This window comes from Amblyomma americanum, chromosome 7 (genome assembly GCF_052857255.1).
Source record: "Amblyomma americanum isolate KBUSLIRL-KWMA chromosome 7, ASM5285725v1, whole genome shotgun sequence".
Taxonomy (NCBI): Eukaryota; Metazoa; Arthropoda; class Arachnida; order Ixodida; family Ixodidae; genus Amblyomma; species Amblyomma americanum.
In genome coordinates this window covers 109,543,127-109,556,968 of record NC_135503.1, presented here as the reverse complement: position 1 = coordinate 109,556,968, position 13,842 = coordinate 109,543,127, and the positions used below count along the sequence as shown (strand labels likewise).

Here is a 13,842-nt window from a genome sequence, read left to right as displayed (position 1 = left end):
CAAGCCGCATCATGCAGTTGTGTCGATGCTTCCTTCAGGCTTTGTTCCTTTTGTGAAATAAGACAGCTTTGCTGGTTGGTCTTTGAGAATCAAAGCATCGTTGGTAATGTTCGGAGGTGTGATGTGTAGTGGCCTGTAATAGGCAGCTTCACTTTGCAGGATCACTGGAGCCATCTCATACTCATAGCTCTCTCATACATCTCATGCATTTGGAAAGCTACCAGGCTTGCATAAATGCAGGAAAAAAATATCAACGAAGAGAACTGGCTAATATCCACCTGTGTGCAATCATATGACCATCAAGGAATAAGTAATGCATTTAATCATGTGGCAAATACACTTCGAATGGAGGCAGACAGGATCAGATTGAAGTAACTGTGTTTGTTTCTGTGAAGCAAGTCTGCTTTCTTTTTGTGCGTTTTTTAATGTTTTTCAGCGGAATCCAGAAGGTGTTGCAACAATCACTTTCAAAGAGCCTGAGGAAGCGGATGCCTGCATCAGCCGGATGAACGGACGGTGGTTCGCGCAACGTCAGCTTTCAGCCGAGACATGGGACGGCCGGACAAAGTACAAAATCTTTGAGACGGAAGAGGAGCTGGAGGCGCGGCTAAAGAAGTGGGACGACTTCTTAGAAGCTGAAGATGAAGAAAAGGAAGCCAAAAGCGGCTCTGCAGAAGCATCAAGTGTTTCGGAACCATCCTCTTCTGTGAAGAGAGAAGCAGACAGCAGTGCAGATGCTGAAAATGGTGACAGTGTGCAAAAGAGGCAAAAGACAGAAGTAGATGGCGTTGAATGAATGCTGTCATGATGGACCTTTTCTTTTTGATGTCTTTTATTTTTTGTGTACGTACAGTAAAAGCTTGATAATTTGAAATCAGTATAATCAAGGTTATGGTTAATTTGTAGATTTCTCTGGTCCCAAAACTCACTGTGCAAGTTGGACGCAGTAATTCAGGCAGTCGGTATGCTGCCATATGGATAATTTGGTGAATGATTGCAACCTTTGAGGCATTGGACGTGGGCAAATGCTACCTTTTGTCTCGGAGTAATGCTTTTTCTGCTGAGTTTGCAAAGACAGCTTATGTTTTTGTTCTCTCGCTCTTTGCTTATGATCACAGACTTCATGAATTTGTTGGTTTTTGGACTGACTTCACCACTTTGCTAAGCTAGCTTTCCTTGGCTCCTTCACCACAGTGAGAACTCATGTGCACAGTTTTTTTTCCCTGAAGTTAGCTTCAAAGGATATGCATGGTTTTGTGCTAAAGAAAGTGTTGCAGTACAGAACTTTAACTCTGTGCCTAAATGCAGACCTAAAATTGTGTGTGTGTACCCAGAAAACTTATCAGCCAACTTGATTGAAAACACAGCATTCCAGTCGGAAAATCTTTCATGAAACTTCGATTAACACACCACACAGTGGGGAGTTTTATGGCAGTCTTTACCAACAAGTTGGAATGAGATTTGGTAATTAAGGTCAAACCTTATTTATAAAAAAACCTATTAAACAAACTGCTGTTATGAATTATTGCTTATATCGAACTGTTGTAAAATATTTTTAATAAGCACATGCATTTCTTACTTTATATATTGAATGTGGTTTGCCATAAAACAGCTATATCGAACTGCCGAGCGCCAAGCTGTGCCCGCCTGGATGGCAGGGCACAGCTTTGGATAGCAGGGCACAGGGCTTTTACTCCTATACATGCGTTCAAGCTACGGTTGACGCTTTATCTTGCATTTGCTAACAGGGCCACTGAATATATAGCGGCGAGAACTGCAGGTAGACAGGCGGTCGGTACTCACCTGCGCTGCTCACACCCATTGATAGTACCCCATAACCAGTGACACTGTTGGCTGTTGTAGTTTTGAGCAGCCATCTTTTGTCATGTTGACTGTCATAGAGTGGAGGTGGTGGAAACGGCGATAGCTTTCGTCCTGGCGTCCGATTTTTTACGCGACACTGCTTTCATGTGAGGAAGCCACCGTAGCTGGCGTTTGATCTGCCGCAGCCGCATGCTGCGGTGCTATCCAGAGTAGTCAACTTAACATTTCCTGCCTTTATTTTTTCTTTCGGCCTTCAAGAACATTGCGAGCGGCTTCGGAACTGTGCTAAAACTACAGGAAAGGCCTCTCACAGTTGTCGTTCTTTTGCTAAATTTCGCTTCTCCAGCATGAGTTTCCTGGTGAGATTTTATATAGCAAATTCCGGCTATAATATCAAACTGTATTATGATTTACCAGTTTGCTATGATGAGGTTTCACTGTATTCAGTTACACTGAGGGAGGTGTACTGTCATAATATGAAAGAGGACATGGGGACAGGTCGCAAATAGCCTCAAACCACACTTGCGACAATATGCACTGGCCGCTCAGAAACAGCGTGGAAAGGGAGATCCGACCCTGTCACCTGCTTACACTCCTACCATGGTTGTGCTTCTGCAGTACAAAGCATAAGGTCCAATAGACTGTAAGAAGGTGAACCTGGTTGGCAGTTGCCATGGAACTTACCTGGAGGGTCGAGGAGGGTTACCATAGAATGAGGCTTACGGCGAGAGCATAGGAATGTGTAGCCAGAGGGTGGGTCCAACAGTTATTGTCCGGACTGTGGTATCGGAGGAGGGTATCGGTAGAGTGGAGGTATCCCCAACCGGAGGATGGTCACCCTGGAAGGACGAGGGAATGATCTGAGAATGGTTACTGTGGAAGGAGGGTGGTATGGCGAAATTGTGAGAAGGTGCAGCTGGTACCTGGTTGTTACCCTAGTTACCCTAGAAGGAGGGTTGCTATGGAAGGACAGTACGGTGAGAGGAGAAGGTTATGGCGTGAGTGTAGGAAGTAGTACCACGGTAACCATCTGGAACATCATTACCATGGTAGGAGGAGGAAGGGTATGGTGAGAGCGAAGGAACGTAACAGGGTCCATCTGCGACAGCTGCCACGAAACTGAAACGCGCCACCCGAGGAGAAGACCATCGGCCGCACTGCGCTTCTAAAACGGCGGACTGGAGAGCAGAACTAGACGAAAAACGATTGTGTGGGAAACTAAAACGAGTGCCCTAGAACTATACAGATGTGAGGCCACTCTCATATTCTCTACTACAATGTTTCGTAAATAATTAAGTACCTTAACAGCTGTCGCTGAATCTCTCGTTATCCAGTGGTAGCCGTCCTAGTTTTCTTGTTTTTCAGACTATTCAAATATCCACTTAATTTATATATTTCTTGCAGGCTGACTTCAAATTGCAATGTTCTACTGTTTTTGGTCTTGCTTGGACTGTGGCTTTTGTGGGCGTAGGAGGAAAAAAATGTGGCTTCACTTTGTTCTGTCAGCTTTGCTTCATTGACCTTTTCTTCTGATGTTTCTTAAAGCTGGGAGCTTTTCAACACTTCTTTTGAACTTCTTCTTTGTTTCTGCTTGTGATGATGCATTTCATAAGTTGTTACTGCACTCTGTTCAATGGGTCGATTTTGGGCAAAGATGGGCAAAATTTTTTCTCTGTTAAAGGTGCTCTTTACTGTCACGAATTGTGTTTTCATATGTAAATTCAAGCTTTACAAAGACTGGGTGCTGCTGTACTGACATGCAGCAGAGTGGCAGAGGCACATCAGTGCACAATGCTCATTCACATTCCATAAATTTTCCAAATCTGTGCATTTGTCTTACTTCATAGTTTTCAACAAAAGTGATCTGCTCGATCAATACATTTTTAATAAAAGTTTAGACACAGCTGTGCACTGCCATAATAACGCAAACTGAAAAGGTTTCATTTGTCAGCTAGTTAGTGAACCATTTTGTCAACCAGGGATCGAGTTGCAGAACAAGATAACTCGATCGCATGTCACCTTTCTGTCATGTTTTCTGCTTGCAGAATATTTGAAGGTCACTCGCAGTGAACTTCCTTAATTGATGCAATATTGCAAAAGTTAATGTGGTGATTCTGTGCTGTAATACCTTAGTGATCAAGATTTCTTTTTCGTGAAACCATTTACTGTACCCTTTTCTGCTGCTAAGAGCACGGGCTTTACGGATTCAGATGCCCAATTTGTGACATGCCGCAGTGATTGTATTCGGATGAGATTCGCTGGCACAGACGGTCACAATTACTGTCAGCCTCGCAGTGTATCTTAACTAAAAACTCCCCACGCACTCCTGCTGCCCAAAGACAGTGTTATCCCTGTGGGCCTAAGCCTAAGGGAGTCTAGCTTGCTAGTTTAGGCTTCACCATGAATTTTTTTTTTTTTTTTTGACGGGATAAATTAATGGAGCATGTGTGAGGAGAATGTGCAGTCTGAGGTGATATAGTGATATGTGATGCCAAATCATGATAACCACCTCACACTCCACAAGACATTTGTTGGATGCCACTGAGTTGGTATGAGAGAAGTTGAAGGTATCGGAATAGCTTTTGAGCTTTTTGCAATGTGTAAATGCATGAAATGGCTGCAGAAATACTGCCTCTTCTCGGGATATTTTAACAATTGCCATGTGCAGTCTCTCCGCCAGCGCGCATGCTAAAAATTGAGTGCGTTGTTTCGCCTTGAGACCTTCTTCATTGATCCCAAACTTAATTGGCAGTTCTGGGAGGACTAGAGGGACACAGGACTTCATTGTATGATAGGGCTTGCACTGTTGTCGCACGTAAATCGCCGCTGTGTGAAGACCATGACTCTCACAAAGCTCATTTTAATTGCTTTGCCTTTGATGCTTCCCTTCCACTGGGGCAATTCTGTTGTGGTACTTTTGTCTTCATCAGATTATGGCGTATTCATGTCTCATGTAGGGGCGAGGGCTAGGGTGCAGTTGATGTGTAAGTTTAGGCCTTGAGTGCGCCAAATATAAGCACTCTAGGTGGGCATTCTGTGATGCGTCTTGCAATAAGCGTGCTAAAAAGTTCACTTATATTCCTCTACACCAAAGTCTAGTTTCAGTCGTGGCACCAGTCGAGAGAGTCTTAGATTGTTTCAAGGCTCCCAAAACAGGCTTGGGCATAATTAAACACGTTGGTCGCAAGAACTGCACACTGCATTACTGGCGCTGCCAGCTCGGACACCATATGCTACGCTGTCACAGTATCATGTGGAAAATCTGCGCTTATCGATAAAACAAACAAACAAACAAACCGTGTCATGACGTTAGACTTCAAAGTGAGCTTGCATCATCCAAGGACCTGCAAAGGCTTGGCGTCGTAGGGGCAAGAGAGCACTGAGTGGAGGGCGAGGCATGAAGAGGAAGTGCAAAAACGTGGCGTCGTCGAGAAAAATTCTCATTGGCTTGCAGAGAGTGACGTCGTCAGAGCGGTGAAATCTCATTGGCTGGAGCCAATAGATGCAAGTTATCAGCCGGTAGGGATGTCACCAGACCCAGAGAATCCCCACTGGCTGAATTGAAGTCATCAGACCAGGCTCGTCTGTGTGAGGCCACCGGCCAACTGTGGAAGCTGGTGTGCGGAAAGAGCAGAGTGCGTTAGGGTTCAGACATGGGTTAATGACATTCTAGTCGAAATCAAGAGGAAGAAATGAGCTTAGGCAGGGCATGTAATGAGAAGGCATGATGCGAAGGCATAGCAGGGGGCGGCAGAATGTTAAGTGGGCGGACGAGATTAAGTTGTCTGTGGGGATGGAGTGGTTGCGACTGGCACAGAGCAGGTTTAATTCGAAAGATATGGGGGAAGCCTTTGTCCTGCAGTGGGCATAGCTGGGCTGATGATGATGCCACTTCCAGCAAAGGAATCAACAGCTTCGTATGCTATCGCATTGCTATGCCAACACACAATGGAATTAGGTGTCCTGTGTTTTTGCACCGTCGTTCATGAGAACGCTTTTTTGCTCCCTTTGGCCACAGCTGTTACTGCACAGGTTAGTAAGCTGGGCACTACATGCATGGCGAACCTTGTCGTCTTTGTCTGTCCCCTCTCCTTGTCTGGCTGCGCCTAGGCCGCCACTGCCTAGCATGTAATGATAAAAACGGCATGGTAGGCCTACGGCGCAACATCTGGCAACAGTCGAAGGAAAAGATGAGGCTGCCTTTTTCTGTTGTATGTCGGCATTGCTCATTGCTCCGTTGTAGAAGCATACGGGTGGTGGTTTTTCTGTTATGCGCGATGCTCCACGATGCTGTAAGTAGTATTGCGTGTTCCTGTAGTGAACATGCTGCTTGCTGATTTCTTGCCGAACCAGAAGTGATGGGAAGAAGCAATGAATAAAGCTCAAAGATTCGTGTTTAGCATGCACTTGGTTTTCCTTCATTCCGGCAGCACACCACTCACATCCACTATACACTGAAATGCTTGAAGGAGTAGTGGCAGCAATTTGTTGTGTTCGTGCTTTTTGCTTTTGTATGGTGCTTAAGGCAGTAGTGCAAATCATAAAGTGAATTCACTTGCGCCAGCTGAATAATTCACAACTGAATTTTAACACGATTGCGTTAAAAGGCCCCGTTACCCAGAAAATCTCGCGGTGTTGTGAGCGAAAAATGTAGCAACCTAGCGAGCAACCTAGGAGGCAGGTGGGCCACCTAGGTCATGTGACTTTGCGCCGTCATCACATCCTGCCCACCGTGGCCGGTGGCAGTTCAAATTATTGATCAGTCGCTCGGGAAGAGCAACCTGAGCCAACAAGGCCCACCGCTGGCAGAACCTGCCACCGCAGGGGAGTGGCGCATCGCTTATCCGCTGCACCACTATGCCAGGAGGGGTATGAGGACTCCCAGGGATCTATGAATGTAGATAATTACCATTTGCATATACGGGAATTAACTCATTACGCTATCGCGTTATGTCATTAAGGCGGATCTGAAGTGTCCCCTCCAATTTTTCTCGTGGCATTTCGGTTTCAACGGTCGAGCAACGGCTGTGTCATCACATACGGTTTGAACTAGGTCACGTGAGCCATGTAAAAACTGCTAATTGCTGCTTGATCATTTTTTTGTCATTGTAACCCATGTGCAGGCTTGCATAAGGGTTGGTACACATTAATACGGTGGCTAGAAGGCGAGGTGAGAGTTTCGCAGCGGGTCGTGCACGCAAGCGTGTGTCGTAGTCATTCATGCTGTTGACAGGCGGCGCGCGCGTCATGTCTTAGGTTCTGGTGGTCGGGGACTTGAACGTAGTGAGGGTTGAGGGAGGCGTTCTGACGGCAGTGAAGGCGGACAGGTGGCTGCAGGTGGAGGCTCAGTCGGGGAAGTGCATGGTAGATGCAATGGCGAAAGCCCGGGAGGAGGTGGGGGACAGCATGGATGGCGAACACCTTGTCGTTATCCATGCTGGTCTCAATGATGGGCTGCAAGGGAGGAGCCAGGATCTCTAGAAGCAGTTGGAAGTGGAGATGTGTAGGCTTAGAGAGGCCTCTGAGAGTGTGCATGTGACCATATGCACAATCCCAGAGGTCCAGAGGCAGTCTAGCGGAACCGAAAGGAGGATCGTTGAGGCTAACCGTGTAATTAGGTTATTGAGTCGACAACTAAGATACGGGGTGATGGAAGTCAACAGGGAAGTGCACGAGGTCAGGCCCCACCCTTTTACACAGGATGGCATTCACTACGGTGGTGCCACTGGCAAGAGGGTGGGTAGTAGAATAGGTTGCCAGGCAACAGCTTTTTTGGGGGGCCCCAGAGCTCTGAGGGAACCAGTGTAGAGAAGGACGAATGGGGAAGAAATAGACGCAAGCGCCAGGGCCAAGTTAATTCAGATATAGGTTTCATTAACATGCAAGGTGGCAGGAATAGACTGAAATGGGAGGAAATAGAAAAACAGTTAAGGCAGGAGGAATTAATGGTATATGGTTTAGTGGAAACGCATTTTAGAGACATGGAGCAACTGCCCTGTAACCCAGACTACGCATGGGAATATTGCAATAGAACAGAGGGCAGCAGAAAGGGGGGTGGAATGGGGGGATTCATTCATAAATGTAAGAATTTTCAAAGGGTTAAACTGGGATGCAAGGAACATTTATGGCTAAAAGGAACAGTGGCAGGCAAGCAAACACTCCTCGGCTTTGTATACCTGTGGACATGGGTTAATGCCAAAGAGGAAAACAGGAAAATGTTAGAATGTATCGCAAGCGACATTGATGAGCTAGGAGGACAGGGCGAGATAATTATATTAGGCGACATGAATGCACACATAGAAGACCTGGATGGGTACACGGATTCGACGCGAAGCACGCTGCAGGACATGTGTGACAGGCATGATTTAGTTGTATGCAACAGTACCGAGAAGTGTGAAGGGCTCGTAGCATGGGACGATAGATTATGCACGCAACGATAGATTATGCACTAATGTCACAGAGGATGTATAATAGATTAGGGGTAATGAGCATAGATGAACATGGTTCCAGAAGTCTAGGTGGTGACCGCAAGCGTATCAAGTTGAACTTCAGAAGAAAAACCAGCCAGTGTAGGACTGAAGCGAGATGAACAATCAGAGGGGAATTTTTACTCAGAAGAGCAAATGGAAGCAGCAGCCAAACAAATCGAGAATAATTTTTGAGGATAGTGAAACAGAATGGACTTATACCAAATTAACTCGATTACTGGAGCTAGAGCTAGCTAAGGTGCGAGTAAGCTAAAAGAGAAAAGACGCAAACCCAAGAGTTGGTGGGATGAGGAGGTCAAGAGGGCAATAGAAAAATGTCAGGAAGTGTCCAGGGAACACAGATATTCCAAGAAGAGGGGGGAACCAAAATTTGAAGTAAACAGAAAATGGGATAAAGAAGGGAAGCATCCTATTTGATTATTGAGAAATAAGAAAGGGTGCCCAATGGATGTCAAAAGTAAATAAAAAGGATAGAAAAGCAGGCCAGAAATTCTGGAAACATCTAAATACAATGAATAATAAGACTAGGCTAGAACAAAGGTTTATTGTTACAGATGAGGGTATTCGACTAGAAGGGGATGAAGCAATAAAACACATAGGAACAAAGATGATAGAAAAATTTACAGAAAGGAATGTTGTACATAATTTATCGAAGGAGGATAGACCGGTTACAGCAATAGCTTCACTTGAGCAAGGAGAGTGGGAAAGGGCAGAGAAGAAGGTTCCTAGTGGCACATCAACAGGACCAGATGGTATCCCGATTATGTTGATAAAGAAGTTAGGACCAAAATCCAAGCAAACATTAATACAGGTAGTGAACAAAATGATAGTGGATGAGAAAGTCCCCGATGAATGGCGATTAAGTAGAATGAACATGATATATAAGGGAAAAGGGGTCAAAGCAGACGTAAGTTTACAACTATCGTCCCATAAAAGTGACATATGTGGTTTACAGGGTGGTAATGCAGACTATAAAGGATAGACTGCAGGCTTGGGTGGAGAACGAGAGGGTGCTAGGGGAACTACAAAATGGGTTCCGGAAACAAAGGAGGTTGGAGGACAATCTATTTTCATTGACGCAGTGTATAGAAATTGCTGAAAAGGAACAAAGGCCCCTATGGCTAGCATTTCTGGATATTAGGGGAGCCTATGACAGTGTTGTTCAGGAGTATTTGTGGGACATACTGGGCACATTGGATGTGGAAGATGGAGTAATTAATCTTTTAAAAGATATATATATATAAAGGTAACAGAGTGCTCATAAAATGGGGAAAAAAAAATCTATCAGGGCTTGTAGAGATACAGCGGGGGCTTAGACAAGGATGTCCTCTGTCCCCTTTGTTGTTCATGTTGTACCTGCAAGGGTTGGAGACCAAGCTAGAGGGGAGCGGACTAGGCTTCAACCTTTCTTTTTTCAGGCAAGGGGAGTGGATTAAACGGTCATTACCGGGACTAATATACGTGGATGATATAGTGCTAATGGCTGACAACAAGGAAGACTTGCAAACGTTGATAGACATATGCGGTACAGAGGGAGATAGATTACCTAGGTTTCAAGTATAGTAAGGAAAAATCTGCAGTCATGATATTTAATGAAGAGGGCGGCGAGCATAGAATACAGGAGTTCATGCTAGAAGTGGATGAGTACAAGTATCTTGGGGTGTGGATAAATAACAGTGCTGAGTATCTGACAGAGCATGAAAAATATGCAATGAATAAAGCTAGTAGGAATGCAGCTGTCATGAAAAATAGGGCACTGTGGAATTACAATAGGTATGAAGTGGTAAGAGGGATCTGGAAAGGGGTGATGGTCCCTAGCCTGACTTTCGTTAATGCGGTCCTGTGCATGAGACCAGATGTTCAAGCAAGGTTAGAAATTAAACAACGGGGAGTAGGGAGGTTAGCTTTGGGAGCACATGGCAATACACCAAATCAGGGGGTACAGGGTGATATGGGATGGGCATCTATCGAGAGCAGAGAAGCTAGCAGTAAGATAGCATTTGAGGAGCGATTGAGAAAGATGGAGGAAAAGCAGTGGGCTAGGAAAGTTTTCAGATACCTGTATATAAAAAAATGTTGACACGAAATGGAGGAAGCAAACTAGAAAATTGACAAGCAAATATCTGGACAGCAGTAAGGGGGCGAATCAGCAATTATCGGTTAAGAAAAAGGTTAAAGAAACAGAGAGAGCTCTGTGGAAAACAGGGAGACTGACGAAATCGGCACTGGGAACATACCAGACCTTTAAACAGCAAATTGGCAAAGAAAATATCTATGATAATTGTAGGGGAAGCTCTTTGTTGTTTGAGGCCAGGACTGGAGTTTTGCGGACTAAGACGTATAGAGTCAGGTACCACGAGATAGACACGTTGTGCATTGCGTGTGGAGAGGAGGAGGAAACGGCCGAACACTTTATACTTTTCTGTAAAGGGCTTCACCCTACTGTGGAAAGCAGCGGGGCTGATTTACCCAAGGCATTGGGGTTTAAGGATAGTGGAGGGAAAGTAGATTTTAAGCGGGCAGAAGTAACCAAGCGAATGTTGTCTGATTGGTGGCTAAAATCAAGGCAAGAGTAAAATTTCATGTCATGGCTTGGTGGATTGTGCCATCGCCCGATTTAAAGGGTTCAGCCGTATTCATCCATCCATCCATCCAGATGCCTCTCTTCGGCTGGCGAATGTTTGTGAGGTGCATGCGCCTCTGTGCTGCTGTATGTTTTCCCGCTGCGTTGCTAGCAATCAGTGTTTTTTTTTCTGATTACATTTACCCATTGTAACTTTAGTGTGTCCTGAGCACACAAGTAACAATGGAGAGACGTGTCAACCGCCAAACGCATTGCTTTGCACCCGGGTGCACGTCAGGATACGTCTCCGCCTGAAACAAGGGCAAGAATGTCTTCACTTTTGCTGACCTGAGCGATGAAGAAAGGCTGAAAGTGTGGCAATGGGCGGTGCCATGTGCAGTTCCACGTGGCGATGCCCTGGAGAAAACATCTGTGCTCTGTGAATTGCACTTCGAGGAAAGCTTCATTGTGCAAGACTACATCCACGTTGTCAGTGGGGCGACTGTCCCCGCGGCCGGCCATGCCTGTCTGAGTACTCCGTTCCCACGCTGTTTCCTAACACTCCAGTGTATCTTTCGAAGAGGCTGCCCGTGAAGAGGAAGTCAAGAACATCGAGAGGCGAGATGCTCAGGAAACGAAGAAAAGGGAGCGACGGCTCACCATGTAAGGTTGCTTCATTCGTGGCTGACATTACCTGGGACTCTGTGGCAACTGACAACGACGCAGCAGTTGAAGGCACAGCGATTCATTACGCCTGCAGCCGGGAAAAACTGGACAAGTTGAATGAATGAATGTTTATTTCAGGCAGACAGGTACAATAAAAAAAAAGTACACATCTGTCTAAGAAGCGGACAAAAAGGCACGGATGCCTGACGAGTGTCAGCCTTTCAATACACACAACACCTCAGCATAGGGTGTGAAGAGAAAAATAATCTGTTACATGCACTAAAGAGCAGAGAACAATGGTAAAGATAATACGGGCATTGACAAAAAGCAGCCTTGTAGGGTTAACAAAAAATATATATATACGGCAGGCATTCAAAGCAACTGGACATGATTAGGAAGTAAGATTTCTCCTAAAGTGACAACAAATAAGCATTCAACTTTTTTCTGAAGACTGCTAACGAAGATGATTGATTTACTAACGTTGTAAAGGCAGGTGGCGATTTAAAAAATCTGGTATAACAAATGATTGTTGTTGCATGCCGTAATTAGTTCGTATTTTACCCTTGTTGTAAGTTGTGTTCCTTGTGTCATATTGATGTTCGTTCGGGAGGTATTTTTGAAAAAATTCTCTTTCATTAAGCTTGATTGCATGGAATATTGTAATTGCTGTTTTCCTGTTAATGAGGTTTCCGATTGTTAATATATTGTTCTTCTTGAAAAGTGGGGTGGAATGAATCATGTAGGGTGCATTCTCAATAATGCATAATATGCGTTTCTGTAAAACAAATAACATCTATATTTGTTTTTGTCGTCGTTCCCCAAACGGATAAGCAGTATTGAAGGCGTGAGTGCACTAGACTATAATATAGCTGTTTTTTTAATTGTGGAGGTAATAGGTTCCTTAGTTTATTTATAATACCGATGGATCTTGCAATCTGGTTTTTATGTTGTCAATATGATTTGAAGTTAACAGGTGAAAACCTTCCAAGTGAATTCTGGTCGAGGAACGTTGTCGCAAACGTGCCCAAGTCACTTGCATTCAGTGTTTTTTCTCAGGCAAGTGACAGCATGTGCTTTAAAAAACTGGTGTTGTGCTCGGCGGAAAACACACACTATCACTGCGCCGTGTTCGTCCAAGGCGCGGCGTTGAAACAAGTTGACGTGCTTGACCCCGAAGGTGTGGAAAACCTGCTTCAGTTGGTTGATGAAATGAGTGTATGTCCAGGATTTGAGCAGAGCTTGGCGCCGAGTGAACTCCATCAAAGCCGCAGCCAAGTAAATTACAGACTGCACGGAAATAAGCTGCACAGCAAAGGCTGTTGAGGAGTCTCCCAAGGGGAGAAGCCATGCATTCAGTGCAAGTACTGGCGGAACCTTTTAGTAAATCCAGCTTGCTATAAGAAGAGGAAGGCGAGGGCAGCTCCTGTTTTCAACGCATCAAAGAAACTTGTGATGTGCAAACTACAGCTGCGTTGCGAAAAGGCGAAGGTTGCTAAGCTGAAAACAATGATGGCAGAAATTGAAGAAGAAAATGCCGCTATTTCAGAGGAAAAGCAGGAGAAGAGCCTCTCTGGACTACCTGAAAAGCAGCGGCAGCAAGTTCAAGCATGCTTTCAAGCGTCAAAAAGAAAAGGCACGCAGGGAATGATGTATAGCCAAGAATGGGTATTGGAGTGCATCCTAATAAAAATAAGGAGCCCCAAGCTATACGAGTACATTCATAAGCTAAAAGTGATGGTACTCCCTAGCAAGAGTTGCCTGTACAAGTATATGAAGGGCTGTAAGAACTCTTTTGGCCTCAATGAGAATATGTTTGCCACAATCACCGAAAAACGAAGGGCATGGATGAGTTTGAGAGGCATGGAGGCATTCTGATCGATGAAATGAAGCTTTCAGAAAGCCTGAAAGTTACAAACAGTGGTTTTATTGAGGGCTTCGTTGATATGGGTACCTACACTTTTCCAGACCAAAGCAAGGAGACCTGTGACCATGGTCTAGTGGTATTATTGCAGGCATTTTCTCGAAACTTCCAGCAGATCCTTGCCTCCTTTGGTTCACATAGCAATGTGAAAGCAGATGTTCTTTCAAAGATTGTGATTGACATCACATTAGCAGCTGAAAAGTCCGGCCTGTTCGTGGATTTGGTACAACAGATGCTGCATCATGGAACAGGAGCATGTGGCGTGCTTTCGGCATCTAAGGGACCGCCAAGAAGAGTCTGCAAGGTCAAGCACCCTGCAGATGACAAAAGAAGTTTGCACTTTTTGTTGGATTTTCCTCATCTGGTTACATGTGTTTGTA

At 45.0% G+C, this 13,842-nt stretch overlaps 1 protein-coding gene across 2 annotated transcripts in view; it reads left to right on the top strand.

The window, feature by feature from the left end:
• LOC144099475 (17S U2 SnRNP complex component HTATSF1-like) overlaps positions 1-6,229 on the top strand; it is a 45,775-nt gene extending 39,546 nt beyond the window's left edge. Inside the window, exons 7-8 of one of the 2 annotated variants that reach the window (XR_013307407.1) lie at positions 437-4,166; positions 4,204-6,229. Coding sequence is in view for 1 of the 2 variants with exons in the window: in XM_077632806.1 (XP_077488932.1) it covers positions 437-796 (360 nt within the window). In the remaining variant the exon portion in view is untranslated. Of the gene's footprint in view, positions 1-436 lie in introns of both variants that reach the window. The other variant, XM_077632806.1, reaches the window with a different exon arrangement.
• Positions 6,230-13,842: the final 7,613 nt, after the last annotated feature.